We start from the raw sequence: 24001 nt of genomic DNA, 5'->3' as shown, positions 1-24001 counted from the left end.
TCTGGTAAAAGTGACACATAAAAGCTCAGAAATTAATTTGCAAATTAAACTGTTACTACAATAGCCCGAAACCATTTTATTCGAAATCATCCATAGTGTCGATATTTGATACTACATTTAATGAAAGTTCCCGAAATACGTTTATTTACAAAACGAGCTTTTATTAACTTATTTGAGCTATGAGAAAATTCTATTTATTGGATTTTATCGCTGTTTTTATGAACAGTAAGGCAAATGTTGTCTTGAGAACCTTTAAAAGAAAATAAATTTTTTATGAATAAAAACAAGCTGAACAACTTTTAGTAACTATAGTTAAAACACCAAATCCATTTTCTAAATCTTTCTTTCTTACATTCTCTAAATAAATTCTAAAAAAGAAATAAGTCGCATATTTAATTCAAGATAAATCCCGTCAATAATATCTTTCAATAATATCTTTCGTGATCATTTTCAAAAGAACAGACTTGTTCTTAAAAATTACACCTTCTCAAATTTAAAGTAACGGTTTTAATCGATAGAATACCATTTCAATATACATCTTATGAGTTAGAAAAGTTTTGACATTAATGAATTTTCTATAATTCAAAACGAAGTCAGTTTTAAAGGGAACAGCAGAACTCAAAAAATTCCACAAAGCAATGTTTTTTTAACTCATGCATAATGGAAATTTATTTGAAGTTTCAAGGCATTTTCTTTTCTCAGAACAAAGTTTCGTTAAAAAGAAAAATCCATTCATTTTTAGAAATCATTCAGAATATGTCAAGTAGCTTCAGAAAATCTATAATGTGTTTGCTTTGAATAATTTACGTGACATATAGAACATTTGGCCTACCCTTGATAACACGCATTTGCCTTTTGTTGTATATTTCAATCGATTTTTTTTATTATATCTATTTTAGCTTTGGCACCATTTCAATGGCAATCTTATTGTTTGCAATTGTAAATAAACACCTATATCTCATCCTTTAGTAATTATGTTTAGCACTTATCATTAGAATCTGAAAAAAATTCTTAAAAAGCACAAATCAGTTTAATGACAATTTTCTAGCTCTACAGGCTCTTAAGTGGTGCGTGGTTTAGTGACAAACATAACTCTGAATCCTAAATCAGACCAATATTGGCATCATATTTTTCGTTCTTATTTTTTATTTCCGTTTACAACAATTTGATAATGCAACTACTCTTGAAAATATTTCTTACTTCAGTTGGCTTCATGCTACTGATAGAAAAATGTTCAGAAAGGTAATTTTTTTAAATTAATTTAATGTATGTATATCATATTAATATGCAATGTTTTTTTATTCGTTTGGTTGTAAAACTTTTCTATATTCTTACTCATTTAAAGCCCAGTGTATTTAAAAATGTAATACACTTGGTATAGTTCAATGGATTACTTCTAAAAACTACATTATATTAAAAATGGAATATTTAATACAAAAAAACCGTAAAACTTTTTCTTGAAACGTGAAGAAGTTATTAGATAGATTTTTCATTGAAAAAAATAGGTAATTTATGAAATTGGCATTACAATTCATTCTAAGAAACTGAAATTGAAAATAATTTAACGGATTTTTTGGTCCACATACTGGAATAGTGAAAAAAATTCGATACCATGTGATATTTTTTAAAATAAATTTCATTAATTGCGAGTAGAACAGACATCGCTTTGGAAATGAAACACATTTAAATAACTTAAAAATAAAATATGGCAATTTTTATATTATTACTTCATGCAATAACTAATATGGTGTCAGGGTAAAACTTTATCATTACTATTAAATATCATTACTGGTCTGAAAATATTTAGTAATGATGTGTAATAAAAGTTCTTCTAAAAATCAAAAATCTGAACTCCTTTTCCATTATCATTTCAGTAACTTATAATTTTACCTTTTACTCAAATAACTTCTAAAAGGCGATTTGGAAAGAATTTTGCTGCTGATAATAAGCAATTTCTGCTACGACTATTTGAATGATGATTTTAGAGCTCAAAAAAAGTGCTTTTATTTCAAATACATTTTTAACTAAACCCACCACTTATTTTTCTCTAGTTTCAAAGTCATGCTTGTGGTAAGAGACATCAGTCGCTTAGTGTTGCGCTCTGAAAACATTTTGTTTTGAACTAAGTTTATAGATTGAAGCATTATCAGTTTATAAATGAAGTTGAGTTTATAGATAAAGCATTTTAAGGGGATAAAATTGCTGGCAAGAATATCTTAGTAATCTATCGAATTTATTTCAGCCCTTGAAATCAATTCCGATGAATTCCCATTAGATCAATTCCCATTCAGATCAATTCCCATTAGATTTCACATTAAGACACCTCTTTGATCATACTTTGGTAGATACAAAAACTCTTGACTTAAATCATGCCATTAATATCTAAACTAATCTGATCCATCTAGATTACATTTTTTTGCCATTAATAAGTACAAGTTTAAAACCTATATTTTGCTTAAAATAATGAATGTCGTATAACAAATTTATATGTCCTTAAACATATCGTATCGGCATGTTCAGTTTAGCTTTTGATTTACGAAATTCTTAATGTTCACAATTTTTTAACACATTTGATACGGTCTAACCGGAAGTTTCTAAACTAAATGTAATAGTAATTCTAAACTAGATGTAGCCGGAAGTTACACTGAGGATGTGGTTGCTTTGAAATTAGCAGATTAGTTAAGCACTGTTTAAATGATACAAAGTTGAGAATGAAAAATTAGCTTTGACAGACAACCATTACTTTTTTTTAAAACTAATTGGATTTGTTAAAAAAACTAAAAGATTGAGCACAACGGTCTTTGGCTCTTGAATTCTATCAGAAATTTGCCAGTCACTTAAGCCACCAACTGAAAGAGAAACAACCTTTCCTTTGTCTTTATCTGTCAAATATTTACCTAAATCGATCCTTGAAAATAAAATATATGTAAATATATAAATAAATAAATAAAAATAAAAATTAATCGGATGTTTAAATAAGCAAATATAAATTTTAAGCTGTTTAAAGTTTATGTTTAGTTTGAAGCTATATTTAGCTTAAAGTAAGATTAAATTTTATGATTATATTAAATGGTTGGTTGTCAAAATAGTGGACTCAAACTTTTATCCAACTCTTAACGTTTTTAATTTTTGTTAAGAAAAAATAAAAATAAATTAGTTTTTAAAACGTTTGTTTCAAAAAATAATTCTTTATTTTTTTTAATCCCCTTAGTGTAGTTTTAAATAGGTAGTTAATTTGAATCTTAAAATTACTTTGCAAAAATCATACTTACACAAAGAACATAATGTTGCTCGATTCATCAGCTCTGAAGTATCAAGTAAATTGGATATTTTCAATCATGACGACTCAAACCCTATTAAAAAAAAGATGATCTTTGTACGAACTCCAATAAATGGTGACCAAGCTTACACCAAGAACCATACATGAGATGTTTTCACCAATGTTGGCTTACGTTTAGAAAATATCAGACGACAAATGTTTGTTTATAATCGATCATAAAAAGGTAAAAAATATATGTTCATAATATTCAATTTCGGTTTTCTTAAGCCTAGTTCGAATTCTAAATATTCTCTCTGTGATACGCGTATGCTTGATTTACAAAATAATTTTATTTTAAGAATTAGTGTATAGGTGCATCTCCTGAACTAATGATTCTTACTTTACATTCCATAGAAAAAATAACTTTACTGACTGTCATGAATATCTTATCTCACAAGAGAGAGAAAAAAGTATAGTCAAAACTCCTAGAATATGGTAACATTTACCGTGATTGTAACTCTATAGGAACACAAAAAAACTCGGTAATTTTTACCGAAGTAGTTTGGTAATGATTCCAGTAAAATCAACAATAAAATATGGTTTTATAATAAATGAAAAAAATTGGTCACTGTGATAAAATTTAGTAATTTTATCATGCTACCATAGAGCATCACATAAAAACTATTCATTTGGTTAAATTTACTTTTCAGTTTTGCATTCGTACTAGATATGGGATAATACGAACCATAATTTTTAAAACCAGAATTTCCTGTTAAATGTTACCATATGAAAGGGAAAATTATCAAATGGATGGTAAAACACTGTATATTTTGGTTTTATAAACCAGTATTAGAGAAGTTTTTTAACCAGAAATGTATCATACAATACAGAAATTTTACCGAAATTTATTTTTTTCCAGGTACTATAGTTTTAAATTTTAGTTTTACTGAATACGAAAAATGGTAGAAGCTATTTTATACCAAGTAGTGTAAAAGAACACTCTTGGTGTAGTAAAATACAAGAGTTATGTAGGGTGTTAAACTACGAAACTTAGTTGTAAAGTAGTTGTCACCATTTCTGGTGTTGAAATACACTAAAATTTTGTTACAGTGCGCACCTTACAGAAAAAATGGGGAAAAAAATTAATTGTGTATTATTTTTGATCCGGTCAAGATTTGAGACGCTTTATTTTTAATTTAAAGTTTTTAAAATGGTAAATAAAGTTATGCACTTTAAAATTAAATTCGTGATTTCTTACATACTTTTTGAGTCATAAATAATAAAAATACAAAAAAAAGTCAAGAGTTTAAAGTCATCTCCTTCTTAATTCAAAAACAAATATTATTAAATCTAGAACAAAATAATTGAATTTTTTAAATTAACTAAAAGTATTTTATTTATTTAAAATTCAGGAAAATTTAGGTAAGGTTATTAATTATTAAGCCTTATTAATTGTTAAGCCCATTTTATTGTGGAAAATTCTGTGCGTCTTTTGAGGAGTGTCAAATTAATTATTTTGTTCATTTAAAATTGAAACAATTTTAAGTAAGTTTATAATAATTTTGTTTTTTATGGTAGAAAATTCTGAATATTTTTTCAAAGAGTATCTGTCTATTATATATATCTTAAAAATTTTAAGCAAAAAAGAGGATAGCTGCTGCTTGGATATCCTTGATTATGAATACGAATGTAATGAACCCCCTAAAAATAAAGGTAAGTCCTTCAGTTAAAAATAGTACAATTCTATATAATTTTTAAAAAAAGTTTACACTAACTTAATCTGTCAAAAATTTATTTTGTAGGAAATAAAGGTGTCATATACGCTGCACTTCAAGTCTTAGATATTGGAGAAATAGATGAGGGGAAAATGGTAGGTTTGATTTCATTAAAAATATTCATTTCCTTACTGCAAAAATTCACATAATTTGATTCGTTGATTTTTTTTCAGAATTTCTAAACTCAATGCAAAAGACATGCGATTTCTTAGCTAAATATTAGTCTAAAGCAACTAATCTAGGGATGAGTTTTATAAGTATAACTAACCAACTTTCGCATAATAAGAGAAGGTATCTTGGAAAATCACTTTCATAAGCAATGGGTCTCTTCTTCTATTTTCTATCAGGTACGAAATCTTGAAAAAAAAAGTTTTATCCGTTTGATTCTACATTATAAAAATACAAGGAAAAAGAACAAGGATCTCTTCAAAATTAGGCCATTATCTTGTTCGAATGCATCGTAAAGAGGTTCTCGTTATCAAATTTAATAGAAATACCAATTTTATTTCTAAAGGCACTTTCTTTCAGATTTTACAATGCACTATTACGTATTCTATTAAATATTAACCCCTATTATAATGGACTATTATATATTGACCCCTATCTCGAAATAAATTCTTATAGATTTGAAACAGTGAGGAGTTTTACTTACTTAGGATCAATTATTACCATTGACAACAGAATTACTCCTGAAGTAAAAAACTGACTATATCTGGCAAATAGGGCTGTCTATGGGCTGAGAAGATTTATTAAATCTAGGTTTCTTTCTAGAAAAACAAAGTTCTTAATTTACAAACTAAAGTTCAAATTAGTTAAGTTACAAAACTCTTGTCCAGCCAGTCTTGACATACGCTTCTGAAGCTTGGACAATGACAAAACTAGAGGAAAATTGTATCGCAATATTTGAGAGAAAGATTTTGTGGGGTATACTTGGTGGTGCAAATGAAAACAATAGCTGGAGAAGGAGATTTAACTTTGAACTGTACAAGATTTATAAACAACCTGATGTTATTAAATACATAAAAATAAATAAAATGAATTGGATTGCCCACGTGATTCGAATGAGTGACGACAACACAATAAAAAAGATACTGCTTTTTAGACCCACTGGAAAAAGAAAGCGGGGAAGGCCGCGGTTAAGATGAACTGACTCAGTGGAGTCTGATTTTCTCGCAATTAATGAAAGGAATTGGAGATCAAAGATAAATCGGAAGTCGTCATGGAGAAATCTTCAGAGGAAAGCATTGGCTCACATTGGGCTGTCTGGCCAACTATGATGATGATTATTATTATATATTCCAGGGTAAAAAGTCGGCCCCTCAGTGATAGGTAGATCTTTACCTACTACGGCTTCGTCAGGGGTTGAATTTTCCATGCTAATACTGAGTGCCTGATCGAGTTGCACCTTCTGCGATCATGTCTCATTGACTCGGATTTAAGAGGACGCCAGAACACGGGATGNCTTTTAGAACTGAAAAAAATAAAACGAAATTTTATTTTTTAAGCTATTTTTTTAAAGCTGTGGATTCATTTCGAGAAAAACACAAAATCATGCATTATTAACATCCTTTTTTTATTTCCATTGCAAAATTTGTTTCTTTAAGTTAGCAAAGCAGGTGTATTTAACGATTTAAATTCAATGAAAAGAAAAACCTTTCTCACATTCAAAACATATTATTTCCCTTTCTTTTTAAATATAAATTTAAGAATTTTTATTAATTCTCTCTAAATATTTTCAAAATAAACTTCCCATTTAATATTTTAATGTACCATAGTTTCTCTTAAAATAACTTCACCGTCCTTTAAAGCGAAAAGCATTTCTAGATGGGAGACTAATTATCGGGACTAGCTTCGATTAAAGCTATTCACAGCCTCAAAAGGCCACAATGAATAAAGAGTTTTTGCCGTCCAAGTAAAGCCAAATCATTTGTTCAGATTTATTTGATCACGCCGGAAATTAAGCCATCACTCTAAACGAAAAAGTAAAGCATCTGAATTGAGAAGCGTTAATTTTATTACTCAGCAGGATATGAAAGACCGTGAAAGTTTTAATCTTCAAGAGGTGCCTTGGTTGCTTTGATTACTTTTCGGAGATGAGGTGGTTTTACTTAGAAGTTATCGATTAGTGAATGCGACGGAATATATTTTTTTTCTTCTGATACTCAATCCTGTCTTTCTTTGCAAAATGCAATGCTTTGCAATTGATGAAAGGAATTGGAGATCAAAGATAAATCGGAAGTCGTCATGGAGAAATCTTCAGAGGCATTGGCTCACATTGGGCTGTTTGGCCAACTATGATGATGATTATTATTATATATTCCAGGGTGAAAAGTCGGCCCCTCTGTGATAGGTAGATCTTTGTCTTCTACGGTTTCATCAGGGGTTGAATTTTCCATGCTAATAATGAGCGCCTGATCGAGTTGCACCTTCTGCGATCATGTCTCATTGACTCGGATTTAAGAGGACGCCAGAACACGGGATGAACTTTTCATCACAAATTCTATTTCGCCTCCATAATTAATTTTAAGTTTAAAATGTAGAAAAGTGAGTTCAGACAAACCAAGAGTAAGCTACGACGATTCAACTACTAAAAAGAACAAATATCAGATGAAAGATATCAATATAATATCACAATAGTACAAAAATTTAAAAATATCTAAATGAAAATAAATTTTAAGAAGATAACTTAAGATTAAGCAATGGAGAAATTCTCCTCCAATAATTTGCTCGCATTTTGATGTTTGGAAAAAAAATTTTCTCAGTTAAAACAGTTTCTTCTCAATTAAAACTTCATGGCTTAGTCTTGGTTTGTCAGATCTCACTTTTTCCATATTGCCGGGTAGATTAGATGTGTGGGAGATTATACTAAAGGTGGAAGAACACAAACTCATCTTGAGACATTGTACGACTGAACTGAATCTATGTGTGCTTACATACAACTGTCGAACTTTTTCGAACAAAGCATTCCAGAATCCGAAAATTTTAGAAATTGGGAAATTAACAACATAAACAACTACGAAAGAATGAGATGTAATTATGATATATTCTTCAACAAAAATCACTTTTAGTCGACATGCCCCGGATGAGATTCGAATACCCAACCTTCGGCCTCGTAAATCAATGCCTTACCTCGGAGCCACCGGCTCCACAGAAAGTAGCAGTTTTGTTACAATATTTTAAATTATTTGTAAAGGGGAAAGAAAATTTGCGACGGAATGTTTCTTTTGTGGAGTGGCGTAATATCATGTCTTTTGTGGCTTGGCGTAAAGGACTAGAACTGGGAAGCAATTTACAGAGATTGACTTAATTTATTTCTGTAACTTCACTGAGTCTCGTGTGAATATTTTCACAGAAACTAGCCGTTTTGAACTCTCTGTATAAGTTTTCTGAACCGTTTTAACTATGCAAATGGTAGATGTTACAACTCACCATCTGCAGGATTTAGCCGTTTTGGCAGAGAAATGTGACTTTCAAACGCATATAAAATGTGGATTTGATCAAATTTACTCACTTCCAGTTGATGAAAAATAAATGCGTGTGCTTCCCCTAAGCAATTTGACGAGAAGGCCGGTTCTGCACCTTAACGACACAAGCGCTATGCATGTGTGACTGAATGTAAATAATAACAAGTTTTTTAAAGCCGGAAGAATTGTAGAAAATTTCCAGCTTATCCCTCCGCTTACGTTACGTTTACAAGGTGATATGAGAACAAGCTCGATAATCTAAGAAGTTTTATTCTTGTGGTTTGTATTCACGCGTTATCTTACCATTCGTATGAGTTTCCTGTAATTTATAAATTTCAACAGTGGTGAATATTAAACAAATTTAGGAAAATAAATATCACAACACAAATAAAACGTAAGATTTTCCATGTTTTCAGTGGCATCCCTTATTTCCTTTATTTACGTAAAGTATGGCCTTTTGTTATTTTTTGGGTAACATCACAGCGTGCTTTTGGGTTATCTAAATTCATCTTCTGCTAAAACCTAACGGATTAAGCTAGAGGTTAAGTGAAAGAACGCGTTATATTGTTAACACTACGAGTATAATAATACTGGTCGGAGCGCTTTTTCAGTGTTTGGAGTAAATATAAATCGAGGGTAGTAACCAGGCAGTTTTAATTAACCCCTAAAGCCACCTGTGATTCGCTTTAGATGGTCAGCCATCCATAGCTTTATTGATTTGATTTGGTTTGATAACCGTCGTTGAACAGCCGACCCAATTTTTGGGCTTGCGACTACTAATGTACAACTCCTTAACCTTGTAATTTTGAACTCGATCCAGAAGACAAGGAAATTCCTGGATCAAGTATTGGGAGAAATTTGCCTTCGTGGAGGACTTTTTTGATGGAACTAACCCGCATTTGCGTTACATGTAGAGAAAGACGACAACCTGCCATGGTTTGCCTGACGGCAAGGGGACTCTGACCCATGATCCGTCTACCACTGAGGATATTTCACGTCAGCACTATGGTCGGTGCAAGCCGGATGCCGAATTCGCATCGACCAGTCATCACCGAGATCGAACCCCGGTTCACCTCACTGGAAAGCGAACGCTCTATCCCCTGAGCCATCGCGGCTCTAGATTTACTGATTAAAAAATTACAGGTAAAGAACGGATGAGGCGGCCACCAATTCTTAGAGTTATTAGAGCAGTTATTGGAGAGCTCACATACTTAGGTTTTGTGCAAAGCTCTGCAGAGAACTAAAGTTATTGTGCAGCGCAAAATTTACGTAAACTTGCGGGATGCCCTCCCTATTTTAACAGTTTTTTCGATTAAACCATGTGTGCATAACGTGACTGCATGACATTCGCAAAATTTGGAACAATTGTGTCTTGTAATTTCTTTCATTGAGTTTTAGCACCAACGTCTGAAGATTAAAAAATTACTTTTCAGGACTACCTTTTTCATGTTTTTGTGAATACAGCGTGGAGAGATAGCAGACTGAAATTTAGTGCTTTGAACATTACTAAATATCCGATGTTCTTGCATGAATGCTGTTTGCGTTACATATGGGAACCAGACATATATTTCGAAACTGTTAAGCACATTGAAAGCTTTCAAGGTTTGACTACAGATGCACTTCTTGAAGTTTTCCAAGATGAAACTGTCTTTAAAAGCAGGCGGTGAGTAAACTGGGTTGTACTCTGAAACTTAATAACATTATTATAATAATAATAATTTGTTATCCCCTCTGCAGAGGGTCAAAATTATAATGGCATGTCTTCGGATCATCCTCAGGGATGTTTCCCAGTCGCTAATAGCCCATTGTGCAGCTCTAGGGCGACGTAAATTAACTACAACAGCAACAATAATAATTTGGAAACAATTCTTCTCAGCAGGTGTAACTTAGAAATTATAGTCATTTTTAACAAAAATTTTATTGTGAGAAATGTAAGGTTATGTCTGGCCTGGCTGTACGTAATGGTCGCCACCATAAATATTTTACTATATTCGGAAAATTATTTTATTTCGCGCTTGCCTCTTAAAATTTTAAGGTTAAGGTAAACAAGGTTAATTTAGAAATTAACCTTGTAATGTTTACCGTGTTTTGAGAAATGCTTCTAAAGAAATAGTTTAGATTATTAATACCAACGATGTTATTTAATCGATAAAAATTTTCAGTTTTAGAAAAAGTCACATGTTTTAAAAAGTGGCCATTGTTAAGAGGGCTACAACAAGCCGGAGGCCAGTGGCAAAATTTCTTATTTTTTTCCCTGGCTGACACAGTTCTGGTTTTATCCAACAATGTAATTTAACGGAAGAGAAAACTTAACATATTTAAACGGGATTCAATAGATTTGTTAATAATTTTAAATAATTGCTGAAAGAAAAAAGCAGCATTCTACGAAATAAAAGCACATGATTTATTTTCTTTATTTTATAGATGATTTCCGCTTTTACAGTAATTATATAATGCTTGTAAATGAAACGTTTGGAATGTATTATAAGAATTTTAGAGCAATATTTATATTTTAATATTTTTAAAATCACTAAAAGTAAGATAAAAACTCATACTTGAAATGAAAATGGAAGAATTTGCAGACAAAGAGTTAAATAAAATACTATGTTTTTTTTAATAAATTCAAATATTTAAAAAAAAATTCTACTTTTGCTTTTTTCTGAAATGTTCGTACATTTAAAAATAAATCTGAGTTCTAAGCTGTTCCCTTATAACATCATAAATAAATTAATTTTGTTAGATTTTACTAATCAAGCATCGAAATCTCAATAAAGCTTTAAAACTATGCTAATTCCCTTAACAGTTTTCTTAAATTAAATTTTTCTAATAAAATATTGAAATTAAGTTTGAAAGAAGTAAAATAGGAGAACCCACATTTTATACTATTCTACAAGCTTTTGAATCGACTTAAAGTTTGAAATATTCTCTTCTATAACTTCTAGGTATTTATTTAAAGCTGGTTGCAACATGGATTTTACATTGTACCCATTTGACGTTCAAAATTGCTTGTTTCTAGTGGGTCTAAGTAAGTATTCGGTTTTAATGTAATTCAATGTTATTTTACATCCTGCGGAAACCGGTTGGTTTCCCTACACAAACTCACCGGTTACACAATATAAAAAGAACATGGTTTAAATTTGTGACTTCTATCTTGGTAAAAACATTTTATTTAGCATTACTGTCAATTCATGCTAATTACCCCGCTTTTTTTTTTAGTTTTTCCTTCTATCTAATAAAGACGCGTGATCCGAACTTGCTATTTCTACTTTGCTAAAGACGATATTTGCATAACTTCCAATTACACTAATTACCAACTAATTACTCCGGTAAACCAACGATTGCAAACATAGAAATGAGACTTTTTTAGTTATTTTCCATTTATCACATAAAAAACAGAGGACCAAATTTGAGATCTTCCGTCTTAATAAAAACGTGTTATTTAGCCTCGCTGTCAATTTCAGTCTAATTATCCAGATAATTGCAAAATACCGAAATTAAACTTCTTTAATTTATCTTTATAACTTCTAAGAATATTCCAAATTCGAGACTCCTATCTTGGTAAAAACGTGTTATATAGCATTATTGTCAATTAGACTAATTAACTCCTAATTACTCAAATAATTACAAAAGAACCTAAGATCTAAAATTTCTAAGTGGGAGAATTATTGATGAGTGAGTAAAGGCTTTGGCTGTTGTAAATACAGATGATATTAATATAATGTATAAATTTTGTCTGGACTAGTTTTCAGTGACAGAAATAAATTAATGATGCAAAATAACAAAATAGTATTAATTGCTTCAAACTTTACCAGTGAACTTCGTGCGATTAAGGAGGCACTCACATTTTATATGACCAATCAGGAGATTTCAGACCCATCTGAGGGACTGGTAATATTCTCTTACTCAAAAGCGGCCTAAGAGGCAATCAACAACGGTGTAACTAACGTCACCTCTGGAATAAATGTCCTACTTGAAGGCTTGCACGGCAATGCGAAATCCTGCTTGCTGCAATGGATCCCGGCTCACGTGAATATTGAAGGAAACAAGTGTGCGGACTCATTGGCTAAGGAAGGCAGAGGTGCCGACCATCCTTGCACCACCATCAGGCTTGCAGACGCAAATGCAGTTGCAAGATACAGACTTCCTTCAGGAAACCCCTCATTACTGACTTTGAGTGTTCCAGAATCTTAACATCAACAATTACGAGACTAAGAACAAACCACTTTAAAGGGATGAAAATTCCTCCCGACAAAATAAGAACTTATATTCCCTGCAAGAACTGCACCGATATCCAACCTACCCCGGATCACATTCTCGAGTGCCCAGCCCTTACCCCATATGTTTTACAACTGGGTATGGTGTCACTGGCTTCAGAACTTCGTGAGATCCTCTACAGTGATGATGCACAGGAGCTTGCGGATGCAGTTTTGAAGGCACACGAGGCCAATTAATTGTCCATGGACGCGATTAAAAAAAATTAAAATAATAATAAAAAATAAAAATAAAATTTCTAAGACTTTTGTTACTCGTTAATGCTATTGCATATTTTATTCTTAATTAATTTAGTGCATCCTGATTCAGAAGCTGTTCTAAAATGGATTGATGATGAAAACAGTCCATATCGAGACATGATTGATGTAATTGAAATGGTACGTCATCCAGAGCCATTGCAGTTTTATCTTCTTAAGCCAACATCTCATTCTATTACTGAAGTTTTTGGAGACAGTAAGCACACTTATCAATACAACGCTTCTAGCAAAGTGAAAACAGTATAAAATGAATAAAGGAAGAATGTTTGAATTTAAATTTTATTTTATAATACAAATAACTCTTCTAAACAAAGAATTTCTTACTTAAATTCTAAAAAAATTCTTAAAGATCCATAGTATTTAGTTTTCATCTCCACTTAACAAACATACATTGTGAAACCCATTTTCATTCGATTAGTTTATCGCGATGTTACTCTTTTAAAAAAATAAATATGCTATCTTCTTTGAAATCGAGTTGTCATCTCTGCTTTAAAAAGCAATCGAATCTCAAATTTTCCTCTAACAATCTGATCAATTTAAAGCATTTATGAATCGCAAAACCTATATTTTAACAGAGTCTATGATGAACTGTCTTTCCTTCAAATTGCCTGTACTTTGTAATTGAATTCTATACATTCCTACAAAAAGTAGTCAATTATCAATTTTTCCACTGAATCTCTATTAAAAAAATGTCAGAAACTATAATTGTCACTTCAGAAACTATTATATAGGGGAGAGTCGGGTAGCCCCGCTCACTTAAAGAGTATTGCTTATATTTCTGTATAATATTGATTAATAATCAATATTTTTGTATATTTCTACTGTTTTACCATCTAATTAAATAATGCAAAAAGAATAAACCAAAAATAGAATAGTTTAACTTAAAAAAAATAGAAATTTCAAAAAACATGTTTTTCAGCTCTTTTCAAAATATGTCGGGTGGCCCTGCCCAGTTACAAAAATTATGTTTTTTGGCTGTTTTTTCATTTTTTCAGGTGTAAATGAAAGTGACCAATGTATTGACAATAGATAAACCTCATTTAAAAATTTTTATCACAAAATTATTTTATTTATAACATATTAATATACTTTTAGTGAATTCTATCATTTAATGACAATCATTTAATAACAACAATATCTGTTGTTAAAATGCATATAACATTCAAATTTGAAGCAATAAAATAATAATCTTTGCAACCGTACATTTATCGACGAAATAAAATTGGGCGGTGATACCCGACATTCATGTGAGCGGGGCTACCCGAAATCCAATTTTTTTGTAAATTTGTAATTANAGGCCAGTGGCAAAATTTCTTATTTTTTTCCCTGGCTGACACAGTTCTGGTTTTATCCAACAATGTAATTTAACGGAAGAGAAAACTTAACATATTTAAACGGGATTCAATAGATTTGTTAATAATTTTAAATAATTGCTGAAAGAAAAAAGCAGCATTCTACGAAATAAAAGCACATGATTTATTTTCTTTATTTTATAGATGATTTCCGCTTTTACAGTAATTATATAATGCTTGTAAATGAAACGTTTGGAATGTATTATAAGAATTTTAGAGCAATATTTATATTTTAATATTTTTAAAATCACTAAAAGTAAGATAAAAACTCATACTTGAAATGAAAATGGAAGAATTTGCAGACAAAGAGTTAAATAAAATACTATGTTTTTTTTAATAAATTCAAATATTTAAAAAAAAATTCTACTTTTGCTTTTTTCTGAAATGTTCGTACATTTAAAAATAAATCTGAGTTCTAAGCTGTTCCCTTATAACATCATAAATAAATTAATTTTGTTAGATTTTACTAATCAAGCATCGAAATCTCAATAAAGCTTTAAAACTATGCTAATTCCCTTAACAATTTATTCTCATATAATATTGAAATTAAATTTGAAAGAAGTACAAATGAAGAACCACATTTTATACTATTCTACAAGCTTTTGGATCGACATAAAGTTTGAAATATTCTCTTCTATAACTTCTAGGTATTTATTTAAAGCTGGTTGCAACATGGATTTTACATTGTACCCATTTGACGTCCAAAATTGCTTGTTTCTAGTGGGTCTAAGTAAGTATTCGGTTTTAATGTAATTCAACGTCATTTTACATCCTGCGGAAACCGGTTAGTTCTTCTACACAAACTCACCGGTTACACAATCTAAAAAAACATGGTTTAAATTTGTGACTTCTATCTTGATAAAAACATTTTATTTAGCATTACTGTCAATTCATGTTAATTACCCCGATTTTTTTAGTTTTTCTTCCTATCTAATAAAGACGAGTGGTCCGAACTTGAGATTTCTATTTTGCTAAAAACGATATTTGCATAACTTCCAATTACACTAATTACCAGCTAATTACTCCGGTAAACCGTAACGATTGCAAATATAGAAATGAAACTTTTTTAGTCCTTTTCCATTTATCACATAAAAAACAGAGAACCAAATTTTAGTCAATTTCAGGCTAATTATCCAGATGTCGCTGTCAATTTCAGGCTAATTATCCAGATAATTGCAAAATACCGAAATTAAACTTCTTTAATTTATCTTTATAACTTCTAAGAATACTCCCAATTCAAGACTATCTTGGTAAAAACGTGTTATATAGCATTATTGTGAATTAGGCTAATTAACTCCTAATTACTCAAATAATTACAAAAGAGTTTAAGATCTAAGATTTCCATGTGGGAGAATTATTGATGAGTGAGTAAAGGCTTTGCCTGTTATAAATACAGATGATATTATTACAGGGTTATTCATAATTCCCTCCGGGGTTTCGAAGCTTTATAGTAAAAACACGAAGACAAATATGGCAAAAAAGAACATATGGAATTATTTCGAAAGTATTCAAATTTTAATTTAAGCAGTTTGCCGGTAGATGGCAGTAACATGTACCACTGAAGCCAGTTGTAGTAAAGAAAAATGGCGTTTGCAGGCGAAGGGAATTATGAATAACCCCGTTTAATGTATAAATTTTGTCTGGACTAGTTTTCAGTCACAGAAATAAATTAATGATGCAAAATAACAAAATAGTAAAAAATGAAAATAAAATTTCTAAAACTTTTGTTACTCGTTAATGCTGTTGCATGTTTTATTCTTGATTAATTTAGTGCATCCTGATTCAGAAGCTGTTCTAAAATGGATTGATGATGAAAACAGTCCATATCGAGACATGATTGATGTAATTGAAATGGTACGCCAACCAGAGCCATTGCAGTTTTATCTTCTTAAGCCAACACCTCATTCTGTTACTGAAGTTTTTGGAGACAGTAAGTACATTTATCAATACAACGCTTCTAGCAAAGTGAAAACAGTATAAAATGAATAAAGAAAGACTGTTTGAATTTAAATTTTATTTTATAATACAAATAACTCTACTAAGCAAAGAATTTCTTTCTTAAATTCTAAGAGAATTCCTAAAGATCCATAGTATTTAGCTTTCATGTCCACTTAACAAACATACATTGTGAAACCCATTTTCATTCGATTAGTTTATGATGGTGTTACTTTTTTAAAAAAATAAATATGCTATCTTCTTTGAAATCGAGTTCTCATCTCTGCTTTAAAAAGCAATCGAATTTTAAGTTTCCCTCTAACAATCTGATCAATTTAAAGCATTGATGAATCGCAAAGCCTATATTTTAACAGAGACTATGATGAACTGTCTTTCTTTCAAAATGCCTATACTTTGTAATTGAATTCTATGCATTTCTACAAAAAGTAGTCAATTGTAAATTTTTCCACTGAATCTCTATTAAAAAATGTCAGAAGCTATAATTGTCGAGTCAGGAACTATTACATACCTCTTTTTAATAAAACTCGGAAGCATTGCCCTCAAATGTGTAGGCATTTGCACCACTGGAACTAGGATCAATAATAAAAAAATAATAATAATAAAAGAAATTAAAAATATAAAAACATAAGCTGTTGTTTGAACCAACTGCTCCGCATACCATGACTTTATCGTCCGTCTGAAAACCAATGTTTTTGCATTGCTTGGCGAGGGCTTAGAAATTCTCATTTAAATTTTCGCAAAAACTGCATTGCTACCGTAAGTGCTCTACATTATTGTGCTACATTGTGTTCATTATCGTACAAACGGGAATAATTGTTTATCTATTTCATTGACTAAGTTTTTCAATATTTCCACTTACAGCTGAACATCGATTCTATCTCCAGGAAATCTAAAAGAAGTGGTGATGAAACCCTCTATTATACGTCACTTTCTGAAACAAACTAAATAAATGTAGAAATGTAGAAATTTTGGTAAATTCTGCAGCGGAACCTACATTTTCTTTGACACAAATAATTGTTGAATTTGTTTTACATAAAATAAATTCTAATTCACTCTTTAAACACTCAAACAGGGGCCTACACAACCCTGATAGCCAACATCACACTGGTACGGAGGTTAACTGGGAGCATAATAAACACTTATGTTCCATCAACTTTGATAGTCATTATGAGTTGGGTCACATTTTGGATAGAGACAACTGCTGTGCCAGCCAGAGTAGCCCTCAGCATTACTTCGTTACTAACTCTTTGTACCCAGGTAAGTAAGTTTTCTCGTTTCCTGGCAATACTGGTTAGCCTTCAAATATCAGGTGACTTCAAAATTTCTTGCACTGTAATAAACCTATTGAAGACTTAACATGACTTATAAGCTTTATATATCAGCATTAATGAAGACTTATCATGTCTTAATAATCAGGTGATTGGGAGGGTCACATCACTTGGGCTGTTCAAGCTTCATATACTGAAATGAACAAAAAATTATTCTTTAAATGTATCATTACTATTCTTTTTATTATAATTTTTTAAACGTTGTTCTAAATTTTGAATTTAATCAATATTATTTGATTTAATCGAAGTTAATAGAAGTAATTAGCGTTATTGGATTTAATGAACAATATTGTAATTTCAATTATTTTCTTTACTTGTTTCAGAACGTTTTAAATATTTTTGAAATTACATTATGATGAGAAATTACGTAGTTTTTCTTCAGAGAAAGACAGAAAAATGATTTTTTAGTTTTACTAAATTTTTATTTTTTTTTTTTTTTACTATTTAAGAGATTTTATGAAAGAAAAGCTCCTTTCGATCTTTTCAACTAATACACTTTTACTGTGTCAATTGAAAAGATCGAACCCCACTGCTTCACAATTACAATTCAAATAGAAAGGCACCGGCTTATCCTAGAAGTAAAGTCGGTCGGTGCACAATGCTGACCACATTGCCCCCATCATGACGTTAACTCCACGAATTTATGGAGCTTTAACCTCCATCAATTTCCTGGACAACAGCGGATCTTATGGGCTCTCACTACTTATGGGCGATCAAAGTTGGTTATAGATGGCGCTTAGCAGAACTCTTTACCTGTAAGAACATTTAACATTCTTTCTCTAATAGCATTTGGGTACTCATAGAAGTAGGAAATGTCTTAGTTTTTATCCTGATTTTCACACTCATTAATTTTTTTTTAAGTTTGAAAACTATATGGAACTCAACTGCATCAAACATATAACTTAAAGTAAGCATGGTAAAAGTTGAAGAAAAAACATTTTTGGCCATCTAAAAACGAACAGAATTATGGCAATGGTATTGGAATTAGTGTAAAACATCGTAATACATTCCTAAACATCTGAGTAGGGGGAATATAGTGTTATAGGGAGAGCATAATTGGTCACATTCTTCTGCACCCTTGCCAGACCCTAATTATATTTTCTTTCTATTTGATTGTGATTCAAAACTGGCATGAACGATTGCAATCACTTGATAGCTATATTCTTAGAACTATGATAAATTTAAAAAAGATGTTTATCGTTTTTAAATTAGAATATCGAAATCATTGGTATAATAACATTATTTTACTGCTTATCCTAATGTGAACTCATTGTACTGTGATCCGTAAATCTAAATCAGTAAAAATGAGATTATCCCAAATCCCTGTTTCAAAATCTTTGTCAAAAATAATTTCGTGAAAATACATATTCATGTCAGGGCTTGTGAATTGGTTTAAAAATGAAACTGAAAGGCGTTTCTATTGCTTTTTGTTTTGTTTTTTTATTTAAATCCAATGATAACACAGTTGTAGATGTTTCAAATAATACTTGACGAAATGTGCTTGCAGAGAAAACTATCACAAGCTTTCTCAAAGAAAGCTTTACTATTACATAGCCAGAATACGTGATGGGAAATTTTACTTTTCATGCACAGCACATAAATTATTTGTCTTTGGTTCGTTATAGTAACTTTAATTGAAACAAACTACAAGTAAACAGAAGTATATGACAAATGAAAAAAAAAAAAAGAACGAAATTAAGAGCTGGCTGGATTTTGCCTATAACAATGACTTAGTTTTTATCACTATATCATTAATTCTGGCAACATGCTAAGTGGATTTAGTGGCAGATTGATCGAAGTGTTTTCCTATTGTAGGTTAGTAGAAAATAAGAGCCAATTATTTAACTTTAACAGTTTCTTTCTTTGTTCAAATATCTCAATAAACGTAAAACAAGCCAAAAAATATTGATTAATCTGTTTTGCTTTTAATTATAAAAACGAAGAAACAGTTAGTTTTAAATATTCTTTTATGACGACGAAAATGAATAAGGTTGAAACTTGTAAACTTCTTTTTTTGTATAAATAAATAATTAAATGGACTATTCATTGACAAATAAAATAAATCATTCTTCAGCCTTTTTTTTTCCTTTTTTTTTAGGAAAAAAAAAGATTTAGTGAATGTATTTTTTGTGAAAAGGAGAGAAGATGGGAAAAGATTATTAGAGGAATTAAAGAGCTGAATATTAAAAAGCTATGAAATATGCGATGTCTATAATGGCATAACATGGGCATTTTCATGCATTATTATCATTATTATTTTTGGAAAAAGTGTAAAAAACATACACCTACAAGAATTTTTATGTAAATTAATGATATATGCACTTATAAAATTAACATCCATTTTTATCTATATTTAAGCCACAAATAAAATTTTTGTTACAAGTTTTTGTTACTCGTTTCTATTGCTTTTTGTTTTGTTTTTTTATTTAAATCCAATGATAAAATTTATTTCAAAGATTTTGATGTTTCTTTTTATGTGGTTAATCGCGATAATGATTTGGAAAATTTATAATGCTATTTCATTTCCTTTTTTTCCACTCTAACTTAAATAATAATGTGAGATAATTCGAAGTTAGAGGACAAATTTTTACTTACAGATCAAAAAGTTTTAAATTACTCACCACACTTTAAATCATCATTTAGCACTCACTTCCTATTAAAAAATTGATCCCGTAACCTTCTATGTCATTAAACAACCAAAGCAACAGCAACATAATTTCATATTTCTTAACTGAGGAGACTTCCATAAAGTTAACTTTTCTTTCTCTGATCTGAAAACTTTGTTTTTCAAAATGATTTTAAACGTTGATTACGTAACGCGTAACTGCATAAATTAACATTCGAAGTGCACCACTCATCAACGCTCATAATGTGTTTTAAAAGAATTATCAAGTTAATGTCAAATCAAAATAAATTTCTAGATCTATAGTCTACAATAGATGTAAAATTTGAAAGAAAAAAATTATAACAATAAATAGTCAAAATTAGCATTAAGTTATTAGCATTAGTAATATGCATTTTGTTTATTACATGAAAAAAATAACAATGGTCTTAAGAAAATACTAGTGCCATCTCCACGATGTAAAACCATAAGATAAATGTAAAAATACATTTTATAAAAAAATTATCTTTTTTGAAAACATTTTTGTTTAGCTTTAATATACAATAACTTTTTTTTAAAATTTCAGGTTGAGCAATATAAGTCTCAATTCCCACCTGTAAGTTACATGAAAGCGATGGATATATGGTTATTCGTATGCATATTTATGGTATTTTCAACTTTAGTGGAATTTGCATTTGCCTATAACTTATCTATTCAACTGTGTAAGAATTGTTCAATTTTAAAAAATGTAAGTATATTCAATCTATACTTTTCGGTTTTAAAACAAAAACATCTGTACTATTTTTGAAAATTATATTCCCCAGCATACGAAAAAAACATATTGCAAGTAAAATTCCGATCAGGCACGTATTTTTTACCCTTAAATGCCTGGTCGGAATTTAAATATTCAATCACAAATATCTTAAAATACCAATTAAGCGCCCAACAAATTTTATCCAACAAGTGGCGAAAAAACGCACCTGAAATAGAAATAAAAAGAAAATTGATCATAATTATAAGAAATGAATTATTTTTAAATTACTACTGAATTTAATCATAAAAATTAAGATTTCTTATTAAAGTAAGATTAATTTTTAATTCCATTGGTCATGACTTTTTTTTAACGAGAAGTTAATCCCAATTTCGCAAAAGAAAAAAAAATTTATTGTTAAAATTTAAAATATTCTTTTGAAGTAGAAGAGCATGTTCTTGCCAAAAAAACTTAATTTTGATAATGTTACTTTAAAAATAATTTGCATTTACTCCATTAATGCTTAACCCTTTCCTTCTCGCCCCCGTGAAAATGACGGGATGAGGTTTCGCCCTCTATTTCTCGCTCCCGTAAAATTTCCGGGCTAGAGTGTTCAGTAGTAACATGCCAATAAGAATGAAAGTAATTCATTTCTTTTGCCCGGAAAAAATTTTATTTCTCATTTTACACACCAGGTGGCAGAACCAGGATATTTGTAAGGTAATTGTAGAAATTGTAGAAAAGACATAAGAACAATAAGAGATACTGGAAGGAAACTCGGTACTATTGTCCAGATTGTGACGATGGCCTCTGTATCTCATTCTTTGAAATTTATCACACAAGAAAAAAAATTACTAATCTTTATTTATATTTTACGTAAGTTTAATAAAATTCTTTTTTAATGTTTAAAGCACATATTTTTCAAATTTTCTTTGCTTGCTGGAAAACCAACATTAAGTCATAGTCATGTTGGCTTCTCCTAAAAATTTAATTTTTTAAAATTTCAAGCTAAAAACAAATCAAAAATTAAAAATGAATGTATATATATTGTTTATACGCATATTTTTATATAATTTTCAGGGGGGAAAAAAATACGCACTTTTGTGAAAACCGTTCCTTAACCGCTTTCTTAAAAACCGATCGTTAAGGGGTTATAGGTTAAGCAAATTAAAAAATTTTAAAAATATTTATCAAAATTTTGAGAATCTTGGAACCTCGAGTTTTGTATTGTTACACTTTAAAATAAAAGCATATAAATCACTATTTGTTACAAATGGATGTATACATAGTGTCCATATGTATGAAGAAGATTAAATATATCTCTAGAAGAACAATCTTGAAACACGCAGAAAATTATTAAATATACGATAAAATATTCTCAAAAGATGCACTCAATGATGCTAAATTAGATCTCCCGATTTCACGCCCTTAGGCTGGGTGAGGAGTAACTTTAAAATCTTAAATTTAAAAAAAAACTATTTTTTTCGAGATTTGGANAATTTAATTTTTTAAAATTTCAAGCTAAAAACAAATCAAAAATTTAAAATGAATATATATATATTGTTCATACACATATTTTCATACAATTTTCAGGGATAAAAAAAATACGCACTTTTGTGAAAACCGTTCCTTAACCGTTTTCTTAAAAACCGATCGTTAAGGGGTTATAGGTTAAGCAAATTAAAAATTTTAAAAAAAATTAATTAAAATTTTGAGAATCTTGGAACCTCGAGTTTTGCTATGTTACACTTTAAAATAAAAGCATATAAATCACTATTTGTTACAAATGCATGTATGCAAATTGTCCATATGTATGCAGAAGATTAAATATATCTCTAGAAGAACAATCTTGAAACACACAGAAAATTATAAAATATACGATACAATATTCTCAGAAGATGCACTCAATGATGCTAAATTAGATCTCCTGATTTCACGCCCTTAGGCTGGGTGAGGAGTAACTTTAAAATCTTAAATTTAAAAAAAACCTATTTTTTTCGAGATTTGGATTTTTCAACAAAAAAAAATAATAATACCCCATTCTGACATACAGGTTGTTGCATTTTAGTTAATAGGTGACACTGTAATTGCAATGAAGATGGTGAAAAAATAGTTTAAAATAAGAAATATCTTGAGAAATGGTCAAATATCAGGTCACGGAAATAAAAATGAGCTTATTTGATATTTCGAAAAGCCTATCTATTAACGCAAAACTCGACACACTTCCTCACCCCCTGACGACATCCAGGAGTGGGGGCCTAGTTTGGGGAAGAGGTTCAAGCATGATAATCTCCAGATTTCAAGAGAGGTCATTTTGCAGGAAAATAATTAGAAATTGTGTCATGATACTCTTTTTTCGCTCAAAGCTGAATTATTAAAAATGAAAATTTAATTTTTTTTTTTTTTCAGGATAAAAGACCCAACCAACCCATTGGAAGTGTGAAGATCCAAGATTGGTTACGTGATATAAAACATTCTACAAAAATCGTTTGCTCCACTTCAAAAGAAATTAGAAATCATCAGACAGCATCTTCAAAGCAGACTGTTCCGAAAATATCTGCTGCTTTTTGTGAGGCAGATTCAGAATTTTGTTCTGTTAATAAACGAAGAAGTCAATCTGTTGACAATTTAAGCAAGAAATTGTTTCCTTTATTCTTCATCACTTTTGCGATTGTTTACTGGGCATATTTTTTGAATAAATCAAGTATCTTGCATCTGTATGTGATGATGTCTTTTTCGTTGCTACCACTTTTTTATTCATAAACATTTGTTTATTGTCAAAAATTGAACACGCTCATTCTGCGTAATAACTCAGAATATCAATAAAATTTCGTGCGAGGTCTGGGTAATAACTTAAATTGCTTTTTCTTACACGTTTTTTTAATTGTCTTGATCGTATTAGTGTCCATCTAAAATGTCCTTATTTACGCGCTTTTTTTTACTCCAACTAACTCACATGTTCGAGCCATTAGCAATGTTACTGAT

General features: G+C 30.2%; 1 protein-coding gene across 1 annotated transcript; it reads left to right on the top strand.

Annotated features, from left to right (window-relative positions):
• The first annotated feature begins 1744 nt into the window (after positions 1–1744).
• LOC107445500 (glycine receptor subunit alpha-2-like) lies at positions 1745–23874 on the top strand. Its single transcript, XM_071183793.1, has 9 exons — positions 1745–1755; positions 4899–4972; positions 5062–5129; positions 9932–10161; positions 15027–15109; positions 16151–16309; positions 17408–17592; positions 20852–21013; positions 23426–23874. The coding sequence occupies exons 1-9, from the start codon at positions 1745–1747 to the stop codon at positions 23777–23779; spliced, it is 1326 nt and encodes a 441-aa protein (XP_071039894.1). The 3' UTR covers positions 23780–23874.
• Positions 23875–24001: the final 127 nt, after the last annotated feature.

The sequence above is a fragment of the Parasteatoda tepidariorum genome, chromosome 7 (assembly GCF_043381705.1).
Source record: "Parasteatoda tepidariorum isolate YZ-2023 chromosome 7, CAS_Ptep_4.0, whole genome shotgun sequence".
NCBI classification, from domain to species: domain Eukaryota; kingdom Metazoa; phylum Arthropoda; class Arachnida; order Araneae; family Theridiidae; genus Parasteatoda; species Parasteatoda tepidariorum.
This window is presented reverse-complemented; position numbering and strand designations above follow the sequence as displayed.

What these genes read in the sequence shown, in the direction of transcription:
- LOC107445500 (XM_071183793.1), top strand. An exon ending in TGAACCCCCTAAAAATAAAG is followed by an intron (nt 4,973 to 5,061) that starts GTAAGTCCTTCA and finishes TTTATTTTGTAG; the next exon opens with GAAATAAAGGTGTCATATAC. An exon ending in CTTGTTTCTAGTGGGTCTAA is followed by an intron (nt 15,110 to 16,150) that starts GTAAGTATTCGG and finishes TGATTAATTTAG; the next exon opens with TGCATCCTGATTCAGAAGCT.